Below are 23,195 nucleotides of genomic sequence, written 5' to 3'. Positions count from 1 at the left end.
ATTTGGGAGGTACTCGGATGCTGGTGCTTTTCCTCCATTTACTGTTTCTCCACCACCTTCTCCTCTTTCTTTTCCGTGCAAAAGAATTTTCAATCAAATCGTTCAAAGTGCGCATTTAGGCGCAAATAAACACTTAAACGCGCTCGCGCCTTTGATGGGCTAAACTTTTATATCACCAAGGGATGAAGATCTAAAGATGGCGCTGCTGCCACCCCCCGTGGTGTTAAAGTGGTGCGAGGCAAGTGTTGTAATGACGAGGAACTCAAACGGCGTAGGATGCGTAATGACATCGTTAACGCAACGCCTTTAATGGATTTTGATTCGGATTCAGATTCAAAGTCCCATGCAGCTGATTTAGTCCTGGCTTCGGATCTTGTTTAACGCTTAAATCAAATCAAACGGCAAACGCTATCAACATCATCTTGAATTTCACTTTAAAGAGCCAAGAATCAACCGTAAAAGCAACGCAATATTAGCCTCACACTTAGCGGTTAGCTCGGGCTGGGGGTGGTTTTGGTGGTTGAGTTGGTTGCCTGTCTGGTATCAGTTGCAACGGCCGCCCATTTGCTGCCTACTTGTGGTTGCCACTGCACTGCAAGTGGCTCTCGATGGCGTTTATGAAACTGTCAAGCATGGATGGGCTGAGGTTGGCTTTGATGATGATTAATGTGAGCCATGACAAAGCAAATGTTATGCCTGAGTGTGGAAAATGAAGTGCTTGGCTTGGAAAATACACTCTCTCATCATCGCGTAGCGAACATTCAACATCCTACACCTTCCCTTCTTCCACTAACCCATAAAACATACAAAACAAGTAAAGCTTTTGTTAAGAGTGCACGACTACGGGACACCCTGCGCCCAGGTTCCTAGAAAACCAATCGCCAGTGTTCTCTTCTTCTCTTCTCTAAATTGGTTCTGGGATAACTTCCGAGTTTAACTTCAAAAGTAAAGCGTCAGTATTTCTCTTGGCATTTTATAGAAAAGGGCGTTGCTCCAAAAATAAAAATAAACATAGTCTTCCTGCACATATAGAAAGACTAATTTGGTGCCTCTATCTCTTACCATCTCTTAATTATTTTTGTTCCTACTGATAAATTTAATATACCCTCGGCAAAAAGTATAACAAAAATGGCCAGATAGAAAGAGCTGTCAAGTATGGCAACATTTTACAGAACTCGCTGAAAAATGCGGTGATTAATTTGCTTGCTTTAAGTTCGAGCTTAAACTTTAAATACAAACTAATGGCATACTGAAACTGAGAAGTGTGTCAACAGCCAAGAGTTGACACACTCACAACAAGAGTTGCAAGGACTAACTGAAACATAAACATATGAAGAGTAATGCATTTTAAGTCAGAGGGTTGTCACACTCAAGAGAAAAACACCCTTTACCAGATGGACAAATATTATATGTTACATATATATACATATATATAGTGATACAGACAAATGGACAAATTACACACAGAAAGAAACAAAATAGACACAGGTTAGAGTTGCCAGGCATACCAAATTGATCGTGTGGCAAATTTGGTCGTAATACGCCTGTCTGATGCTTTTCAGTTTTCACAGGCTTTTCATTATTGTTCGCAAGTCGTAGACTCGATTTGGTCTTAAATCTGTGGACACGGGGAGGTTTGGTAACAACTCTATAACGGGCTGGATGCATCAACATGCAGGTAAAGGGTTAAAAGTTAGTTGTATAAGGAAATGCGTTAATATCCAGAACAGGCAAAGTACAATTCTAAATACATTTTTTTTTTATTATTTTAATGATACTTACGATCTTCGACGCACATAAGACCATCGGCCATCAGCTTGAGACCCGTGGGACAAGCGCAGGTGATGCGCGGACTGCGCTCATTTATACGCGGCGCCGGCAGACAGAGATGAGAGCAGTGTCCATTGACCGATTGACAGTGATTGACACCATCTGGCTGGCGATAAGGATGATACACGTGCACGACCATGGGATGCTGCAGCTGTGAATAGATGAGATGCAGAGATGAGGGAATAATATATTAAGAATTACCTCCGATGATAGAGAGAGTGAATTGTAAGGCTCACCATGTGAACAGCTGTGATGGGTTCAACACCTTCGCCAGTGAACTTGTTGGCCTTGAAGATTGTCTGCTTCTCCCAGTCGGACCAGTAGATGTAATCCTCAAAGGTGCTTATCGAGAAGGGATGCCGCAGATACTCCGTGGAGTAGAGGATCTGTCTGCGCTGGGAGCCATCGTAGTTGGCCGAGGAGATGACGTTCAGCTTGCCATCGACCCAGTAGATGCGCTTCAGCACCAGATCCAAAGTGATACCATTGGGCCACTTGATGTCGTAGTTGATGATCGTGGTGCGGTGGGAGCCATCCATGCCGGCGCGTTCGATGCGGGGCGAGGCACCCCAGTCGGACCAGTACATCCATCCGTCGATGGGGTCGAGGGCAATGGAGCGTGGTATGTCGAGCGCATCCTCGATTAGAACCTTACCCAGGTTGCCATCAAAGTTGGTCAGCTCGATGGTGCACTTGTGCGTGTCCGTGTAGTACACATGGTTGTAGATCCAGTCCACAGCCAGTCCATCCGAAGTGACCGACGATTGCTTCAGTACCACCGTCTTGTCGTTGCCCTCGTCGATGGGCGCCTTGTAGATGCTCTGTGTGGTCACATCGCTCCAGAAGATCATGCCCGTGCGAAAGACAAAGTCCAGGGCCGTCGCCGACTTGGTGCTGTTCACAATCGACGTCATCTCCATGTGGTCCAGGGCGATCTTGCGTATATCATGGCGTCGGGCCAGCAGGAGGGAGGCGTGTCCTTCGGTGGCCTTGCATCTGGTGTGATTGCGCGGATCCCGCATGTAACCCGCTTCGCACTCGCACTTGAATCCGCCAATCTCATTCACGCACAGCTGGGAGCAGACGCCTGGCTCCTCGCACTCATTGATGTCCACACAGGTGTGGCCATCGGAGGACAGCTTGTATCCCTCATGGCACTCGCAGACGTAGCCAACCAGGTGATCCACGCATCGGTGCATGCAGTTGCCGTTCTTGGAGGCGCACTCGTTCACTTCACACTTGCCCGCGGGCTCATCCTCGCCATCGGGACAGTCCTTGTGCTTGTCACAGACCTTGGACAAGGGAATGCACTGTCCACCTCCACAGTCGAACTGGCTGGTCGAGTTGCAGCTCTTGGACTGTGCCGACAATCTGCAGTCGCGTTCATCGCTGCCATCCGCACAATCCGATTCCCCATTGCAGGTCAGATGTCCGGCAATGCAGCTGCGATCTCCGCACTGGAACTGATCTGGTCTGCAGGTGATATTCTTGCAGTTGGCGGAGTACTCATCGTCGCCGTCGGGACAGTCGCGATCGCCGTCGCAGAGCCAGCTGTGGTGCAGGCAGGTGATGCGATCCTTGCACTGGTACTCATGTGGCAGACAGGGTGTCACCAGTTTTGTGGCATTTGCACAGGCCTGTGGAGAAGACGGCGATGCAGGGGGATTGACAAAAGTTTTGTGAGGTTGCGTTGTTAGAAGTTTGACAAAAAGTTTTCGTTGCATACTTTTAGTTGCTTACACACGAAATTATGTTCCAGTTGCAACGCCCCGCCTCTGGCCAAGCTACGCCCATTTGGACCAGGCCAAAATGCAATTTTATGCGTACTATGCGTTGACAACAAAAGCTGCCAAAGCTGGCAGCGTTGAGTTATGCGCAACTTGGCTGTAATTTATATGCTTGCCGTCTTTTGCCTGCACACAGACAAAAACTTGGATTCATGTGGCATGAAGGCAGAGAGGGGGAGAGGGGGAGAGGGCAGGGCTGGGGCGGCAACTACAAACATTTTGCCACTTCGCCCACGACAAAATTTGAATTTATGAGCCAGGCATTCAGCGTGCAACAGTGTGCGGCACTTACCCGTTCATCGGAGGCATCTGGGCAATCCGGATCACCGTCGCAGACCCAACGCTTGGCAATGCAGGCGCCATTGGAGCAGGTGTGCTCCGCAACGGCATCGCATGGCACCACGGGGCAGTCGCGCTCATCGCTGCCATCGCCGCAGTCGTTGTCGTGATCGCAGACCCAACGGTTCTGTATGCAACGTCCGTTGCCGCAGGTGAACTCATCGGAGCGGCAGGTTTGGTCTACGGAACGAATGCAGGACAAAGGATTAGCACAAAAATAGAAAATCTGGCTACAATGGCGACATAAACCAAAAGAAAATTAAGCACAAAGCGGACAGTTGATGAATGGACCTGGCCAGTGAGTTAGCAAAAAGAAATAATAGTCATAATATCTACGAGTATGGCATTGACTGATAAAAATGAAAATGAATTACGAGTTAAAGTCTATGTGAATTGAAATGCTAAAGGGAATGAAAATGTGGTATTACTTGACCCTGAATAGTTCAAGAAACGTTCTAAAGAGCAAATGAGTTAGTAGCAAGCTCTGATTAAGTATTTAAAAGCTTAATTAGTCAATTGCATAGATTAAAATTGTCTATATATTTTGTATATATATACATGTATATCTAGCAGCAATAAAATTGTAACTTTAAATATTTATCACATATGCATTAGTAAACAAAGTGCATTTTAAATGAAATACATTTAAAAATAAATTAAATAAATCAATCAATTTAATTTTTAATTATAAATAAATTTGATTTCTAAATTTATTAAGAATGTTTGAAGAATATTTAAATCGGATTTAATGAACAATATACTTTAAGTAAATAATACATACTAAATGGTATTTCGGAGAATTCAATAGTCTCAGTGCTCTTTTTAAAATAGAACGAACAAGCATTAAATAGTCTTAAATATTTTATTGGCATACAAAGCAAAACAATATTTTTTGTCCAATTTTGGACATTATAATTAAAGTGTAAATAATATGTTGCTCGGGGGTAAATATTTATTGTGTTTGTTTGGCGTTTAAGTGACATAAAAGCTAAAGTTTGATAAACAATATAATTGACTTTGGTAAATATTATATATAATAGTTAATAAATACTTGATGATGGCTAAAATTGGGTTTAGAAGCAAGCTGTTGTGATAGGTGAAAGGATAAAGGAATTGATAAGTGGCCTATAAATCTATCCCACTCATAGGAGATTTTAATTAAAATCAAGAGAGAAACTCAAATTAATTATCACTACAAATCAAAAGATATTGAAAATCGTTGGGATGTGCTTACTGCAGGCATGCTCATCGGAGCCATCGCTGCAATCCTTGCTCTGATCGCACATCCAGGCCAAAGGAACGCATTCACCTTCGCCGCTTTTGCAGCTGTACTCTTCTGGCGAACAGGTGCGTGCCTCTACGATTTGGATGGAAGATATACATAAGACGAAATCGAGTTCAGTTGAGTGAGGGGTAAACTGCAGCTAATAAATTTCATTGGGGATATTAAATACATTTATTTTACGCTGCCTCAAATAAGCGGAAGGAACAGGAACGGCTGCCCCTTTGATTTTTTTTGTTTGTTGTTTGTTTGTGGCCAGAATGCCATTACATAATCCTATCGAACAGCCAACAACCAAGGCCAAGGGTTGTTGTTAGTATGCGTGTACGCGTGTTTATGTGTGTGTCTGTGTGTGTGTGTGTTAGTGTGTGTTCGAGGGGAGGGGGTGCAATGCTAGTATGCTGCTTGTGTGTGAGTGAGCATTATGGGCTAAGCACTTTATGCGCTGTTGCCAGGCGTTGTCGGGCAGCCAACGCTGCGTATGCGTGTTATGTCATGCATATGTGTGCTCGCATTGTGTGTGAATGAGTGTTTGTGAAAGTGGGGGGCTTATGTGTTTATTGTTAGCTTTTATATACACTTGAATGCAACGTTGCTCCTCAACGACTTGATTAAACTGTATGGGGAATATGGGACATATATGAGCGTAGTTTTCAAATTATGCGCAACACTTTATAAAATGCAAGTGGAAAGTGAGTTAGTTATGAGCACAGACGGGAAAATGAATGTTAGAGAGATAGATAGAAAATGGTTGTTCTTGTTGTTGTTGTTGCTTACTACAATGCGCTTCATCGGATTTATCACGGCAGTCATTGCTGCCATCGCAGAGCCAATTCCGAGGTATGCACTGGTCAACGGTCTTGCATTTGAACTCATTGTTGGGACAGGCATTCACTGTGTATCGACAATACAATACAATGTACTCATATATTCATATATTATTTTTCAATTCAAAATGCACACGAAATCGCTTGAATATTCATGTTTGACTTACTGCACAGTGTGTTTACTTCGTCGGAGCCATCGGCACAATCGTTCTCCTGATCACAGCGCCATTTATTCGGTATGCAATTGCCATTCGAGCAGCGGAAATGGTCTGATGAGCATGTGGCCTCTGGAAAGAGCAAAACAGTGCAAACGAAACATGTTAAATCGAGTGTCCTTTTGTCTATAGTGTTTGTAAGTTGGATGGCTTGTTGTGCGTTGTGTGCTTGTGGCTGCCTTTGAACTTTGCCCTGGACCCGTATCAAAAACAAAAGCCAACAGAACCATCCAGTTGCTACTTAAACGCATATACTATATGTGTGTGTGTATGTTAGTGTGCTTTTTTTTACAGGCACTTGAGCACGTGCTGTGCAAAGAATATATACAAAGAAGCAGTAAAACAAAACAGAAATACAAAATTCATATAAATAAATCATTACATACTCACGGTCGCTGAATTTCGAATTCATTTTTGAATCTACAATAAGCAGAGATCGTAGCTGTTACAAGTTTCGAAAATAAAGTTGCATAAGAGCTGCACTCCAATTTGTAACATTTTAGATCGAAAATTAATTATTTATAATAAACTAATTTTTTTTTTAAGCTGCGAATAAACCATTTAAAATCTATACTTTTACTTAAAAATCAAATTCTACCTGCATTATACCTCTTGAATAAAAATGAAAGTTTAATTGAAGTTTTGAAATTAAAAAAAAAGATTTGAAAATAAATAAAAATAAATATATATAAGCTAGTTAAATTATGGTTTTCTACATCCTGGTAACATTTATAAATAATGAACTAAGAACACTCTCTGCGAGTATACAAATAGCTAAGATATTCAATAATATTCAAAAACAAGTATATTATGATTTCAATGTTTACTTTGGGGCCGATTATCCCCTTTAATTTCTGTTTACAACTGTGCCATAACGACTTGGCTTTGGCTCATGCAAATCCGCGACGCATTCATAAAAATAAATATAAAAATAAAGATGAAACAATCATTAATTTTAATCAATTTTAATGCGACATAGACGAGCTGAAGGCACAAGTTGCCATATCAATAACATTTAATATGATTACTTTTCTAAACTTTTTATGGTGCACAACTCTCCGGTCGAATGCCTTGCGAATGTCCTGGCTCAGTTTGCGCATTTTGTCGCTTCAGTCAAATGAAATGTAGCATGAAAAACGGAAAACGGAGAAACTTGTGTTCTACACGAACCTATTTCGAGGAAAAACGAAAACGACGCAAAACAGCAACCAATATTTGTAAAAAAAAGAAAAACAAATATAAATACAAGCTACAAAATATTGAACAATAAAAAATGGTCACATGTGCAACAAACACTTTGGAGTGTTCATTTTTATACACTTCACGAGAGGTGCTTGAGAAATGGGCACCAATTGTGTAACGTGAAAATTACTAGAATCGTGAGACAGGAAGCATATTTACATTAAACCTGCCTCAAAAGTAGGCTAAAATAAGTCAAACTTAGTGATTGCTAATATGTATTGCTCATGAATTTGCATATTAAATGTGTATAAACTGGGTCCATTGGAAAAATTGCTGCGCTTTTAATCATTGATGTATGTATGTAAATAAATTTTTTTTTGTTGCCATTCTAATGCCTTTGATGTCACTTCAGGCGGCAATTAAAAATCAAATTAAATTTATTATTTGTGACAAAAATACCGTACATAAAACACTTGTGGCACTTAATTGCGTTAACGCATGTTGCAGTTACTGTTCAAATTGATAAAACTGTGCGGCAAATTGCCAGTTGCAATTCAGCATAATTTTTTATATTTTACTAACTAAGTTTAAATGGCATTTCAGTTGATTAAAAAACTTTGGCCCTTGAGAGAAGCGTCTGGCAATTTGTATGCAAATGTCAATCGGCGTGTTGCATGACACATGCCGCCCTGTTGCAGTCAGCAAACACTAGTAACGCGGCGAGCAAGTGGCTCCATGTTATCCTGCCACTTCATGATTGGGATTCGGTCATGTTTAATTCATCTTTAAAGGTGTTGTTGGCATAGTTTACAACTTGTTGGAGAAACAAAAAGTGTGTGGCTTGAGTGAATGCGCTTGTCGTCTTGTAAGGATAAACTTTGGTAGCGATACTATATTATTTATAATAGACGATTTGTTTTATTGAATATACTTTGATTTGTTCAGTTGTTTCATATTGGGAAAACATTAAATTTAAGCTGCATCTTTATTGTGTTTTTATCATCTGCTTTGAATGCGCTATAAATATTTTGAATTATGTAATTTACAATTATTTTACTATCTACCGCATTCCGATCAATTGCACAAAAATAGGCAAAACAAATATATTTTGGAATACAAAACGGTTTCCTTATTTAATTTTAATTAAAATTGTAAACCAGTCAAAAGGTTAACAAGGACATGTTAAAATTATAAATGTTATTTTATGCTGGCAAAAGTATAAAATCATAATAAACTACAGTATAAATAATATTTAATTTATTGAAATAGATATTTGTGTTAAGAGTTAATTTAAGTATTCATACCATTATCGGACACGATTGCGCCCAAACTGTGACTTTGTGTGTGCAGCAAACTTGTCACAAATAGCAAACACCAAATGTGACCCATGTTTTAACGTATTCACAGAATAGTCTTTGTTATGTCTTTAGGTAATTTGATCGTTGAATCTATAAACGCATATTGAGTTAATGATTTATACAATATAACACTGTCACTTGATATGCCATCGAAATGTGTCTAACCAAATCGCCTGAGGACAATTGACTTGTTGTTAGCTCAATTGCGACGCCTTTGTGCCATATTTGAGTCAGCCAAGTTGCACAAATTGATTGCATAATTTCCGTTAGCAAGTTCATTATAGTCAACAATAACAACAACATACTTAAATACATAAATTTCCAAAGGTCAAAAATTGGCCAGAGTTATAAGTGCCACATAAATGACTGTCAGACGACAAAATTTAGCAATTTTGTGGGAAATTGAGGAAACACATTTAATGTGGGCTACAAAACTAAATGATAAATGATAAGTGTAACGACAATAATCAGACGAAAGTCTATCTAAATTCTAAGTAGGCGGTAGTCAGGCCTTTCCAAGCCCACAAACTGTCACAGATGGACATTGCCGATTAGCCTAAGAACGGCGGCGACTTTCTACAAAAAGTAGAAAAGGACCATAAAAAAAAAAAAAAATAAATAACGAAAAGAGCACACAAATTTCCATAGCCTTCTCATATCTTTAAGGCACACGTCAAGCTTTTTGGGGTTCCTTGGCCTGACTCTGGCATTTTGTCAAAGCACTTTGCATAACATCAAAGGACTTCTAGACAGCGTGTATCAGTGAATATCTTGCAGTCAGTATTTCGAGGACATATTGGTATCACTTTGCTATGGCAATTTATTTAATTCCTCCTGGAACAGTGTTTGTCAAAACTCTTTCACTTGTCACATATTTTATGCTGCTTACTTTTCGCACTGTTTTTTTTTATTCTTCAATATTTCTATATGTAGTTGGTTTCACTAATGGTTAATTTTTTCACTCAACGCGTTTACGAATTTTCCCGTCCGTTTACTTGAAAAGTTCGCCGACAACTGAGTTTACAGCTGCAGAGCGCCAATCCTTAAAAACAATTGCCAAAACTTGCTCTTGCAGCATCTCTCAAATCTCAGTCGAAGCTTTCACTCAACAGCCACCAGCTGCGTGTCGAGCACAACATAAACGAACATTTTGAGTGAGTTTTATCTGCCGTTCTGAGTCTATCACTGAGCGTTGTTGTGAGTGTTATTGCTAGATGTTGGCGGCGAATGGGTGGTGGTTGAGCTTCATCAAGAGTTTTGTTAACGAAAATAATTAAGTAATGCATGCAGAGCTATAAAGTTGAATCTAACATCAATTATGTCTAAATATCTTAAATCTTATTCAACTATGCGAAATTATGTTTCATATTTTACTTTAAATAAATGATTTTCACTAATTTACATAAGTAAAAAATATAAATATTTTAAATAGCCTATTAATACAATAATTTAATTTGTTTTTATTTTAAATTTGTTTAAATTTAAAAAAATACTTTAAACCATTTAAACAGTCAGAATTTGATTAATATTGAATAACTAAGTAATTCTTTACCTGCTTATTTAAAATATAAGTTATTTCATCATATATTATTTATCTTTTGCCAAAACTATCTTATTTTTCTCATTAATATTTCTATTTTATATTAACTTTACATTTTTTAACCTTCATTCCATGCCGTTTGCCCTTTGACGCATTCTAGTTCATTTTTAATTTCCATTTTCTCTTTGAAAATATCCCATTTCACTCATTATTAAGCATCAGAATCACCTGCAACTCTTTCGCTTGGTTTAATTGCAACTTTCTTGCGTCCTCCGAGGGCTCATTATCAATTTCACTGCTTGTAATTTGCCCTTCAGCAAGATTATTTAACAATTTTGTTATGCAGTATCAGCAGCAGCAACAGAAGCAAGTGAATTGTGCTCTTCTTTTTTTTTTATTATTATCTCTCTTACGAGTATTATAATTTTTTCATTCTTTTTTTTGGTGGCTGGCACAAAAATATTGTGATAAAATAAGTCAGACGACCTCACATAGTTTCCTTTTATGTCGAATAGCGACGCAAAAGTCTCGTGCGACGAATTCGCGCTGATGATAAATTGCTGATGCAACAACGTTGCATGCCACAGTCAGCGAAATTGCGTTGCATTTGCAGTTTGCGTCGATGTTTAGTGACTTAATGAGCGCACTGCCATGGCACAGTTTTGGTCAGCAGTCAGTCCAACTACATACACACACATCCCTGCCCGCAGCTTCAGCCCAGCCCCAGGCCTAGGCTGCCCCTTCTAGTCCCACTCTGACCCATGCAACGTTCGAGCATAAAAGTAGCAAACTAGTTTCGCATTTTGATTGATTCACAAAATCGGCAGTTAACGAAGCATCACTCAATGTGATAGACGCCACTGTAAAGTGTGCATTTAGCATGGCGCCCTAAAAGTATGCAATACGAAAGTGTAACGAAAACTTACCGCGAAATTTGCACTCGGTGACCTGCTCATCGCTGTGATCCTTGCAGTCTGCATCGCCATCGCAAACGAACCTAATGGGAATACAGTCGCCGTTTTGACATTGAAATTGCTTCTCATCGCACTTCGGGTACAGGGCTTGAGCTGTGCAGGAGATATGGAGGAAAGTAGAAAGTAAACAAATGATTAAAGCTAATTATGTTTCTGTTGTTGTTTGTTGTTGTAACTGCTGCTGTTGCTCATCTGAAAAGCTGCTAAAAGTTTTCTCATTAAAAAAAAGCGAAAAACGAAACTGAAAACCGAAAAACGTACCGAAAAAACAGGCAGACAAAGTGCCATTTGTAGGTGGCACAAAAGCCCAAATTGATTAGGGCTTAAAACTTCAAAACAATCAAGACCAGACACATACGACCACAAACGCATACACACACACGCGCACGCACATATGGGTGGTACTTGTGTGTGGATGCTCGAATCATTTGCATACAATACAAACATAATGCGAAGCAGTTCCCATCCTCGTCATGGGGTTTTAATCAACAAAAATGCCTTGAAATAAGATACACACAAACAAAATGGCGCTGAATGCCGCAAAACTTTGAAGGTTGCCCCCCAAAGAGCTTGACAATTTTGCCGAACTTCCGTTTCAAGTTGCGTTCGTTTCTAGGCGTCTTGCCCCACATACAACATTTTGCACATAAAGATGTATGGAAATTATAATAGAAATAATACAGGGACCCAAAAATGTCAACAACTCTTGATACATAATAGAAAATGTGACAAGTGAAAAAGTTATGGATTGCCAATGTCCTGGGTAAACAGGCGCAGACAAACACACACACACGCACACTCACACATACATTCATTTAGGGAATCACATTTGAGAAGGGTTTCCTGGTCAATGTTGTCGATGCATTTGACAGCTGTTTCGGGGCCAATTTAAATGAACAAAAATTATTCGTTTAATCAAAACATTCACATAAATAATTTACGCAAGCCCATTAAGCATTTTGTAATTGTTCCAATTGAAATTGAAACAACAAAACGCTGTCGAGTTTCGAGAAAGAATTCACCGAATGCCGTCAATCAATAAGGTCAAATCAATTTGTCGATGTCGCCATGCTGTCTGAGAATTATTTTCAATTATGAATGATGGCAGGACATAATCAATATACATTTTAAATATGTTTAGCCTATTTATAAATATGGACATGGAGATATGCACAAATTGTAAGTATAAGTGGTTTGATCAATTTAAAACCAATCAAGTCACTTTCAGCATATCAAGATAGTTAATTTGGAGAATTTTAAGAATATTCTTTAAAAAGATATTCTGTTTATATATTTAAAAGAAAACTCTAGCATGTTATCAAAATTTTACATTTTCCACTTTATTCACTTGCGAATTGGAAAGAAAAACACAACAAGCTTTTATAGAAAGCAATAATTCTGTATTTCCTTAATATAATCAAATGTATTTTGAATAGTTTGATTCTTATCTAAAATCATTTATTTATTTACCTATATTCTTATCATTTGCAGTGTTCAAATGATAAATTGCATAATTTTACAACTCTTCCTGCATGAATTGATAATTATAAAAAACCAAACATAATGATAAAAAAAAACAGGTTATTTGATGCCTCCACTCAGTCTGGCGGCAAATACAGTGTTGTGTTCATAAAATAAGATATTTTACGTATCGAATGTTATCGAAAAGTCTAAGTTAAAACTTGTTCAGCGCCGAAACTGGTTGGCCTAAAATCTGGCTGAATAGTGTGGTTGACTGATGACACCTTTTTTTTTTTGGCATTTTCATCAGTGTATTTTTTACTACTTAAGTATTTATAATTTTTATTAGACATAAGTATAACTGAACAACCTCCTCTAGTGCTCAGACGCAATAGCAGGTCTGATAAGAGACTATCTCGACTCGACGCAACGCCAGACGGTCAAGTTAAGCAATGCTCTGAGTCGGCTAAAAACATTTCGCCAAGAGAACACACCAAATAAATTTGATAACTGTGTTAAGAATACCAATTCAATAATGAGTACAGATTATGTTAAATGGGATTATCCCTCGAAGTGCTGGGAAAAATTTGATAAACACACATTCGGGGTGCTAATTAATCATAATGAAAAAAAAATAAAAAAATACATCAAAACATCGCTGCTTATCACATTCGAGTGATGCTTGTTAAGTCAAGTTCAATGTCAATTTCAATTAAATAATTTCAATTTTTCGATTTCATTAAGTTGAAATTGATGTGGGGCAATCAAAGCAACGTGTGCTCAATTGGAGGCACTATAGGGAGGACCACGCCCCCTTCGTATGCTAAGAACCAATGAATATTTATTAATAATTGTTGTTGATTTTCTTGTTGTTGTTATTGTAGTTGATTTACTAGATTTTGAGCAAAAACAAATCAATTAAAGGCGACAGCGTCATTTGCTTTCTTTATATAAGCGAAACATTAAGGGGACAGTCAACACGCCCACTATTAAAAAGCATTGGGTTTGTTGTTGTTTAGTTGTTGTTGTGCTTTTGTTGCTGATGTTGGCACAAAACTAGTTGAATATACTAGAAAAATCTGTTGGCATCGCAAACAAATTAAAATCAAACAGAAACGCCATGAAATTCAAATGAGCCAACAAATTAAATGAAATAACATAAGAGCGTGCTTGATGAGGAGGTACCCTGTAAGCACCCGCAAAGAGATAGAGTCTTACACTAATTCCTGTGGTATTAGATACATTTATTTATTCATTACTACGAATATGTTTATCTTGTTTAATTTCGGTGTTAATTATCTTATCTTATCTTTATGAAATTTTAATCATGAGAGCATAAGGAGATATGACAACAGTTTATATTTATCTAAGAAATGGCGCTTCTCTATTTATTGAGGTCATAAGATCTAAAAATACGAGTGAAACTGAAAGCTGAACTAGAACAAATCTTATTAAAGCTAAACCAAAACTAAAATAATATGAGTCTTAAATTTAATTTTACTCAGTAAACGCTTGCACTGAGTACAGGGCATCATAAAATAAAACACATAAAATGAATAGAAAACTGAGAGAGAATTGCTTTTTGCTTTGGCGACCTTGCACCAAACTACACATAAAAGATATGCTAATTTATGTGACGGGAATCTATCAGAGTGTTAATAATTTGTTGAAACAAATAAAAAGTATACGAAATCAAACAGAACAGGTTATAAATCAACTTGATGTAAAGCGTGTATTGAAAATATGAAAAATGAAAATGTGCTGAAAACTTGATTGTTAGGTATACAAATTTGTATGAAAATAACTAAAAAGGGGCTCGTCTGCTTTGAGCCTGAGGGTGATTTTTTTTTTTTTTTTGGCATGTGTATTCTGTTTTTTTGGTAGACTTTGAATACTCTTTAATCTCAAAATACAATTCATAGACACTGTGTGATCCATTTAGATCAATAAGCTATGTTCTTTGGACTACGTCAATGGTATTTTTGGTATCTACCTACGTATATTTTGGCTCGGGGAGTCAAAATGCATGTCAAGAATTTTATTTACGGTTTCTTAAGTATTCGATCAAAGTACAAAATGCAAGAAACAAAGTACAGAATTGAACACTTGTTTGTATCATAATATTCGTAAAAAATATCTTTTAATTCCAAATACAAAATTTAAAAATATTTATATTTCCAATATCGAATGATACAAAGTTGTCAAAGTACAAAGCATTTAATCCTTTAGTCTCAAGTTTAAATCAAGTTTATAATACGCTTTACGAATACCACGCAACCTTGTAGAAATTAAACTGATTGCATGAAAATATTCAATTGCTAAATCCCAGCGAAAATGTTATAAAAACAAATCATAAAAGTGAGCAGCGATAAGATAATCTCAATAAAGCAAATCCCAGCCCGGCAGGTGGACTGATTTAAAGAAATTTACGACTCGGAAATACCCCCAAAGGCAATAGACAAATGCCGTTAGCGAAGTTAAGTCCTTATCAATCAAAAGACAGAGACGTAGGCAAACCAAAATGAAAAGCAAACTCCGGAAATCTATAAAACGCTTGTCAAAATAAAAGTTTTAAGGGAAATTTTAGACAAATTCCAAGGTTGAACAGCTTGGGGTTCAAATGAACTTTAGATATGCATTCAATACTTATATTTTTGAATGACGTCTATAACAAATTCATTATATAAAATATAATTAAGCCAAAATGACTGGCAATTCACAAGGGGTTAACAGCGAGTGCAACAAGTGCAGCATCTACTGCAGTTGCATCTCGTTTGAAGACTTGAATGCAGTCTAAAATTAGCACAGTCTGGCTAAAATCAAACTCTTTACATTCCTTGCTTCTCGATTCATCCCCTCTCTTTAGCAGCAGCTCTCTCCCTCCCAGTGTTAGCCCGTTTCTCACCTATGTCCAGTGGAGTGCCGATCTTGCCAGATACATTGAGGAACTTGAAGCCCATGTTGAGGATGCCTTTGCCATCGAGAAGTTTTGTCAATGTGACGCCGCCTGCAGGCAGCATTTGTTCATTATTTGTTGTTGTCAGAGGCGTTGCTGTGGGCGTGGCAGTGCAACATTTGCTCAGCGTTAACATTAATGTGAGCAGCACTAGATTTGCATTGGCGCAAACGCAACTAAACAGCTGTTGAGCACGACGCTGGCAATTGTTGTTGCTGTTGCTGTTGCTGTCGCAGCCAGTTGTTGCGTTTGTTGTTGTGTTGATTGTTGGTGTAGTCGTTATAGTTGTAGTTGTTGTTGCAGTTGTGCTATCACTTACAGTGGTCGTAGAGCGTAACTCTATGGCCATGGTATGAACTTTGTCTGGTTTTTGCAGTTTACTTTGTGGTTTCTCTCTTCCTTAGTAACTCTGTCTCTCTGCTTGTTAGTTTCTTAACAAATTTGCTCTAGTTTGTTTCTCACTGCACTGTGACTATGCATATATTCAATTATTGTATCTATATGTAGCTCCGCCCCAAACTATGGAATAGAAAGTCATTCGATCAATAATCATGCAGGAAGCATTGGATCTGCTGACATTATCTAATCAGTATGATGGCGTCTGTGCTCTTTAAAAATAAATAACACCGCTACAAAAATCGCGACAACATTGAAAATTGTTGCCAAAATAAACACACACACACACACACATGTACATATACTATGCCCGCAGTAAGGTGAGCGACAAAAAACGCGCGCGAGAGCAGCACTAAAAACGCGTCGAGTGACCGAAAAGCCGAAAAATCAGAAATGCAACAAAAATAAACGCAAACTGGTTAAAATCATACGATCTACGCAAACACCGAGGCAAACGACGACGAAAGATTGGAAACAACAGAAAGAAATAAGGTGAAAAGCAAAGCAAATACAAAAACACCAAATTTCTGTTGACGTAGCAAATATTCAAATTGGGGGAAAAGAATCAAGAGAATCGCGACATTTTTCATTCCATTCAGTATGATAGCAGCTATTTTCATTTATTTTATCTTTATCGTATATTAATTAATTAATTATCTATTATTTTCGGCACGCGTTTTCTGGCTAGTGATAAACAAAAAATCCAAGCATGACAATAAAAACAAACACTTTGTCTTATCAAAACTCTTGCGCGATTAAAAGCCGCGCGCGTCTGAGTATTTTCATTTGGCACGTGCTGTGCACGTTGTTATTGTGGTTGTACTTGCTATATTTACACTGTAAAACTGTGGATTCTATTTGTATTCAGTTTCTGTTGCTTTTACGTATTCAGTTTGATCAGAAAAAACGCTGCCGCCTCGTACAACGCGGGATTTTTAACTGAATTCGTCTTGAGAATTCGCCAGCTCTTTTAAGCGAATTGTCATCCAACAATAGCTACCCCAACCGTCTTCCCATACCCCTCACAAACCAATCCACACGTTCGGATTGTCTGAGCGAACTGCGCATGCTGTTCATTCGATAGGTGCTCAATTTTACATTTTGCAAAATTTGCAAGGCGACTTGCTTATCAAAGCCCCAAGAAGCGAACCGTACTCAACTGAACCACACCGAACAGAATTGAACGGAACTGAAGCGAACGAGAAGAGAACATACGATAATTATCGCTATCTCTGCACATGGCATACTCTTGTTGTCTCTCTTTGGCGATGCTCACGTTTTCTCTTTACAGATCATCAACAGCTCTTAAAAGAGGTGAGTTTACTACAAAGGTGAAGGTGAAGGTGCTTAAACTAATTGCCGCATAGATGCTGGCAGATCAGCTTATAGAATTTAAATTTTCGAAGTGAATTAATCTTAAATAAAAATTAAACCAAAGTTACGATAAAACTTATTAGAAGAAGCAAAGTGACGCAGTTTATGAGCTCTTATCAATTTATGAATGAATTGCAGATAATAAATGGCAAATAAGTTGAATGAAAGGATTAAGTTTGATAAAAATTCCAATAAGAATTTTGGTAGAATATCTGGATCGTAAGGAAGTCAACACAATACACACACTTAAAGGGTTTTAAATCAATTGGATAAATTAATCAAATTAAATATAAAATTATAATTAACTTTATCATATTAAAAATTGTTTAATCCTTTATGAGTGCAGTGCTTTAAGTCAATAACCTGATTGATCACGTTATCTATTCGTCTTTATACCAACCTTGAGCACAGCAAAACACTACAAATATTAATTTTAGCACCAAACGATCACTTAAATTCATTGCAAACGATAAGCAAAAATTAAAATCGTAGCTATATCTTTATATATAGACAATTTATCGAACGCGTTTTTGCTCTTTATCAGCTTGCCAAAATTATTAATTAAGCAAAACACTTAAAAAGCGGATAAATGATAATTTTTGAGGTATATAAACATAAGTATATCAGGATATAAATATGTATATATAGGAACTCTAATTCTTGAATTCCCGTGGCTATTTGCGAAGAAAGGGTGCCTGTGTGTGATCTCCAGCAACGACCGACGCGAACTGAATCGTAGCCAAATTATTAGCATTGAAAGTCGCCTTCAATTGGGCCAATTGATTGAAAATGCGAAAACTGTTAACTGAAATGTGACGTCTGACGTGTGATAAGAGGCAAAAGTGGCTAAAATAGGCTGGTTCTGGATAGCTGCAGACAATGGGAGACATAGAACAGACAGACTACCGATTATTGTATTTATCGTCATCGTCAACCGCCCATCGTCATCTGCATTTGTCGCGGCCACTTGAAAGCCATAATTTATGATTTATGTGTGTAAATCATTTTTCAAGTTGAACCACTGCAACGGAGTGTGTTTGCTGATGACAGACGCACATCTCCCCTTCTTGCTGCACATTTCCCCTCCCAAAAACTCTGTTTAGTTTTCAAATTGCGGGCGTTTCTAATTGCAGGCGTTAAAAATCGCTCGCAAATCGCGTGCATTTATATTAATGACAACGACGCCCTTTCGGCCCTACTCTTCCCCAGGTACTTAACTTAAGTGCAGTTTATCGCTGCGGACGTGTGTTCAACTTGAAATCCCACCCCATTGATACCGTTTGTCGAGTGGGTTTGTCTTCGACAGACATTGAGGGTTATCTGCCAGCAAATGACATCTATCTATGGGCAGATTGATAACCATCGCCACTCTGATAGCCAACAATTAAACAGGGCCTATGACTAGTCTAAGTGGCAATTACTAAAAATCTGTCAACACAATCAAGAAGAATAAATACAATCACATTGACCTGACTCAACCGGAAACTAACTGTAGGACTTTCACCTGACAATGTTGCTTGAGTGATCGATAATGAGCTTGTGATCCACAAAATATCAATTTGAACTCTTCAAAGCTTTCAAAACAAAGCTGGTTGGGCTTTATGCTTGATTTAAATCCAATTTGAATTGCCTTTGTTATCAGTTTTTTCCAGAGAGGTAAATAAATATCGATAGAACGGATCTTAATATAGCGATTTTTGACTTGTATTCTTATATTCCTAAAGTGTTCTTTTCGCACTCAAAAACTTAAATGCAAAAGAAAGTGTTGATTTAAATGTGAAGCTCTACGAGTATCTTTTGGATTCGAGGATCATTACATAACACTATAGGAAAAAATGGATTGAATTTATTATTTAAGTAATAAATTCATTAGAGGCAAGTTAATCCAAAATTCAGGTTTGTCCAGGTGCTCTTAACGAATTGAGACTGATTTGGTTGTTATTGACAGTCAATAGTTGGTACTCGAAAATTTATGATCACCGGAAATGATGCCTTGGGAAATTCATTTTAATTTAAGGACATTTGATTATAAACTTTTATATTAACGATTATGCTTTTCGATCAATATCTGTTTATTTAATTGACTAAATCTGCATAGATCTTGTAATTTTTTTTTTAAATGTATGTGAATTTTTTTTAAATGTATTTCTTTTTTCAATATTCACTTTAATTCTTGCATAGTTTCGCTTCTCCCACAATAATAACAACAACAACAATATTACACGATCCGCAGTTGAAGGATAACGAAATCAAGTGGCAAATAACCGTTACGCCGGGAAAATACGTGCAACGGACGCAAGCGAATTGTAAACAGCGAATGAATGAATGAAGCGCCGGCCAAGAAGTAACGGTATATTTCACATGTGCCAAATGACAATAGAAAGGCAGACAACGCAGTCGCCGCAGCCGCCGCTGTCGTCGACGTTGGCGTCGCAGTCGCAGTCGCAGCCGTAACAGTTGTGGATGCTGCCGTTAACAGCGGCTGTTAACAGCTGTAACATTGAACGTTTGCGCAGCGACAACGTCGACGTCAACGTCGCGTCGTCGCCAGCGTCAGCGATATCGCTCATAAGCGTCATTCAATGGCTCTATCTAACTACAGTAATAAGGCAGCCACTGTATGTGTGTTAGTGTGTGTGTGTGTTTACTGAAGCGTTGCTAAATATGAAAACATAAAAATTAATGTTATATTTATAGTGTGGCAGCCAAAACTGTAGCAGGATGCGGTCGCTGCAGGGCAGCAGCAGAATAGAAAGAGGATGAGGATGAGGAAGAGGAAGAGTAAACTCGAAATGGAGATGGGGTTGAAGATGAAGACGAAATTGTGCTCCAAGTGCTGGTATTTGCTTTGCCCGTCGGCGCTGACGGCTGCTGCTCATATTTGCTATTGTAGTTGTGTGGCTGTGGCAAGTGGCAAGTGGCAGCCAAAGGGCTTTACTGGCTATTGCCTTGCCTGCATTTCAATAAGCAGCACAAAATATTCTGTGCTATAAATCGGCCAGAATGTAACGCGCCTGGCCACATCGCCAATTGTGCACAAAAAGCAGCAGCAACAACAACAACTCAACTGTCGTCTGTGGCATGCTGTGTGTGCCCCAAGTGTTCCACATGCCACATTCCACATGCCACAGCCACATACCTCGGATGCCGCGCCGACATCTGTCCCCCAAAGCGGAGCGCCGCCGACTGCGGCCAATGCGGCGTATGATGAATTTGTGCAAAGGATTTTCGTATTTTAACTCTTTCTGCACTGAGATTTCCTATTTGCCACATGTGTATGCCGAATAAAATGTGAATTCAACAGAGTTAATTTGCTTTACTATTTTTAGGCAAACGAAAATTAAAAAACTCTTTATATTTTAAAAACAATTGCTTAAAAACTGTGTATTATTCGGTGTGGTCCACAAAAATATTTAAAGATTTTGTCGTGCGAAATTTTTGAAACTAAAATACATACTATATATTCTTCGCAATAATTCAAATTTAGCAATATTATTATTGTTTTATTTTTTCACAATAATTAAGTATATTTCAAAAGTATTTCAAATTTTTGACATTTCTTTAGCTTTCAGATTATTGCAGTAAATAAAAATACAATTGTTTTTATTAATAACTGTAAGTTAAGGTATTTTCAAGTCGTATATCTCCACTAATTGCTTAATATACTAATTTTATCAAATTGTACAAACATTATAATAAATGGTAAACTGACTTGTGTCATCACACAATAAACACAATACGCCGTCGGCTTAAAGACAGTCCATTAATCAGCATATTGTGGCTGGAAGCCCGAAGCTATAACAAGAATTATTGAAGCACGAAAAGCCGCCCATCCTTAGCTCCGCCTCCTCCTCCTTACTCTTACTCAAGGAGCAGCAATCATTTAGTCCGCGACTGTTTGACGCCTTCAGAGAAATGCGATGTCAACACTTTTGGCCAATCAGCAGGTTGATGAAGTCTGGGAATGGATTTGGAAGTCTCTCATCTTTCTTCTTTCTGGGAGTGGGTGTAGACAAAGTCTAAGCAGCGTTTAAGTTTGATTACCGGCTTATACTTCTACTCTTCCTATTGGCTGATGTCCTCTCAAAATGCCAAGCTGATTGCAGCGCTGTCAATTGAACGACTTCCGCTCGCTACTTCCGCTTTATCTGTACTCGACGAGGAATTCTACGTGTGCTTGAAGAACGCTCCTCCACATAAACATTAAAGAGGAAACAAAGAGTTGACCAGCACATGGAACTAACCACAAACTGGTCGAGAACTGCCCTCACATTGCCAGTCAAATAATCATACGCCGCATTGTTCCAGGCCTCCACTTCAAGATGAGAGGGGGAGGTGCAGGTGAAGAGGCGGGGAATCTGTTATGTGTTGTGGATATTTGAATGTGCCGTCAACATCATCCACATCCACATCCAAAAAGCAAAACGTTGCATATCAAAAATGAGGAAGAGAACTTTAAACTGCGGGTCTTTTGCTGCTGCCCCACAGAGGAGCAAAGTTCTCCCCTCCCCTCGTCCTCCTCTCCCTTTTGTGGGTCCGCAGATAGCAACCCTGGGAGGAAGTGAGGCATGAGTATGCCTGGTTGGCAGGTTGGATGGTCGAATGGTCGAATGGTTGTATCGTTGGTTGACTGCTTCAGTTTCAGCCTCCTTTCGGGTTCGCTTTGGGTTTGCAGTGCAAAATTTACCGCTAAGCATTTGCCAACAGCGCCAACTGCACAAAGGGCATGACAAACAGACTGAGACTCCGACTGTGAATGTGACTGTGACTGTCGCTGCGTCTGTGATGCTGGCCGGGATCATGGGGGTCATTGTAATCATAACGGTAATGTTGACGTTGCCTCGTCCTGTGATGAGAGAAAGAGAAAGAGAGAGAGAGAGAGAGAGAGAGAGAAAAGAAGCGGAAGAGGATAAGAGAACGCATATTAAAAACCAAACATAAACGCACAAAAAGAGATGCTAAAAGGGCGCCAAATTAGTCAAATCGTGTTATGGGCCATACAGGGTGCCTCTCTTGTTGGAGGATATCTCAGGCAATTGTCAACTATTTCTAATATCAAGTAATTTCTTGGGCTGCCATTTATCCTTTCCTCGAATTCCTTTCCAAATCCAAAATCAACCCAACAATTTTGGCAGACAAACAAAGCAAAAGCAATTGACTGAAGTTGCTGCCAGTTTCTGTCGCTGTTGTTGTTGCTGTTGTTGTTGCTGCTGCTTTTGGTCCATCTAAGAAGCTGCGACGTTGACTGCGCTGCTGCGTCGCTGCCTGCCTGGTCTCTGCTTTGGGCTGATGGACAAATGGAAACCCAAAGTGAGCAACTAAACAGCTCGCGACAGTTTTTATGATTTTCCGTTTCGTGTTTTGTTTTGTTTTGGTTTCTTTTGTTTGCTTGGCAATTATTTCCCCTGTGGACTGTGAGAGGGGCAAATAGTCGTAACAGGGTCCTTTTATGAGGGTTGCTGTTAACGCGGACTGTAGCATTGCTGCTGTTCTCTCCTCTCCCCTCGCCACTGCCACACCACATTGCACGCTTCGCTGAGTCGCATTAGTTACGAGCATTATCATCCACACGGGCGAACGTCTTCCACATCGCGTGGAGTGTGCGCATCTTCAACGAGGTCCCCCTTCTATAGACTCTTAATCTCACACTCGCAAGTCGAAAGTTAGACAAACA

At 38.8% G+C, this 23,195-nt stretch overlaps 1 protein-coding gene across 8 annotated transcripts in view; it reads right to left on the bottom strand.

The window, feature by feature from the left end:
• Positions 1 to 18,245, bottom strand: part of LOC117790148 (low-density lipoprotein receptor-like) — a 58,341-nt gene extending 40,096 nt beyond the window's left edge. For 2 of the 8 annotated variants that reach the window (XM_034629456.1, XM_034629457.1), the window contains exons 1-8: positions 16,984 to 17,094; positions 15,701 to 16,270; positions 11,287 to 11,427; positions 6,233 to 6,352; positions 6,016 to 6,132; positions 3,910 to 4,136; positions 2,067 to 3,467; positions 1,783 to 1,981 (exon numbers count right to left, since the gene is read on the bottom strand). In XM_034629456.1, coding sequence (XP_034485347.1) covers positions 1,783 to 1,981; positions 2,067 to 3,467; positions 3,910 to 4,136; positions 6,016 to 6,132; positions 6,233 to 6,352; positions 11,287 to 11,427; positions 15,701 to 16,100 — 2,605 coding nt within the window. In that variant the 5' untranslated portion in view covers positions 16,101 to 16,270; positions 16,984 to 17,094. Of the gene's footprint in view, positions 1 to 1,508; positions 1,659 to 1,782; positions 1,982 to 2,066; positions 3,468 to 3,909; positions 4,137 to 6,015; positions 6,133 to 6,232; positions 6,353 to 11,286; positions 11,428 to 15,700; positions 16,271 to 16,874; positions 16,896 to 16,983; positions 17,096 to 17,921 lie in introns of those variants that run through there. The other 6 variants (XM_034629455.1, XM_034629452.1, XM_034629458.1 and 3 more) reach the window with 6 other exon arrangements.
• Between the last annotated feature and the right edge of the window lie 4,950 nt (positions 18,246 to 23,195).

Source organism: Drosophila innubila (genome assembly GCF_004354385.1).
Source record: "Drosophila innubila isolate TH190305 chromosome 3R unlocalized genomic scaffold, UK_Dinn_1.0 2_E_3R, whole genome shotgun sequence".
Classification (NCBI taxonomy): domain Eukaryota; kingdom Metazoa; phylum Arthropoda; class Insecta; order Diptera; family Drosophilidae; genus Drosophila; species Drosophila innubila.
The sequence above is the reverse complement of the archived record's forward strand: the minus strand, read 5'-3'. Positions and strand labels throughout refer to the sequence as shown.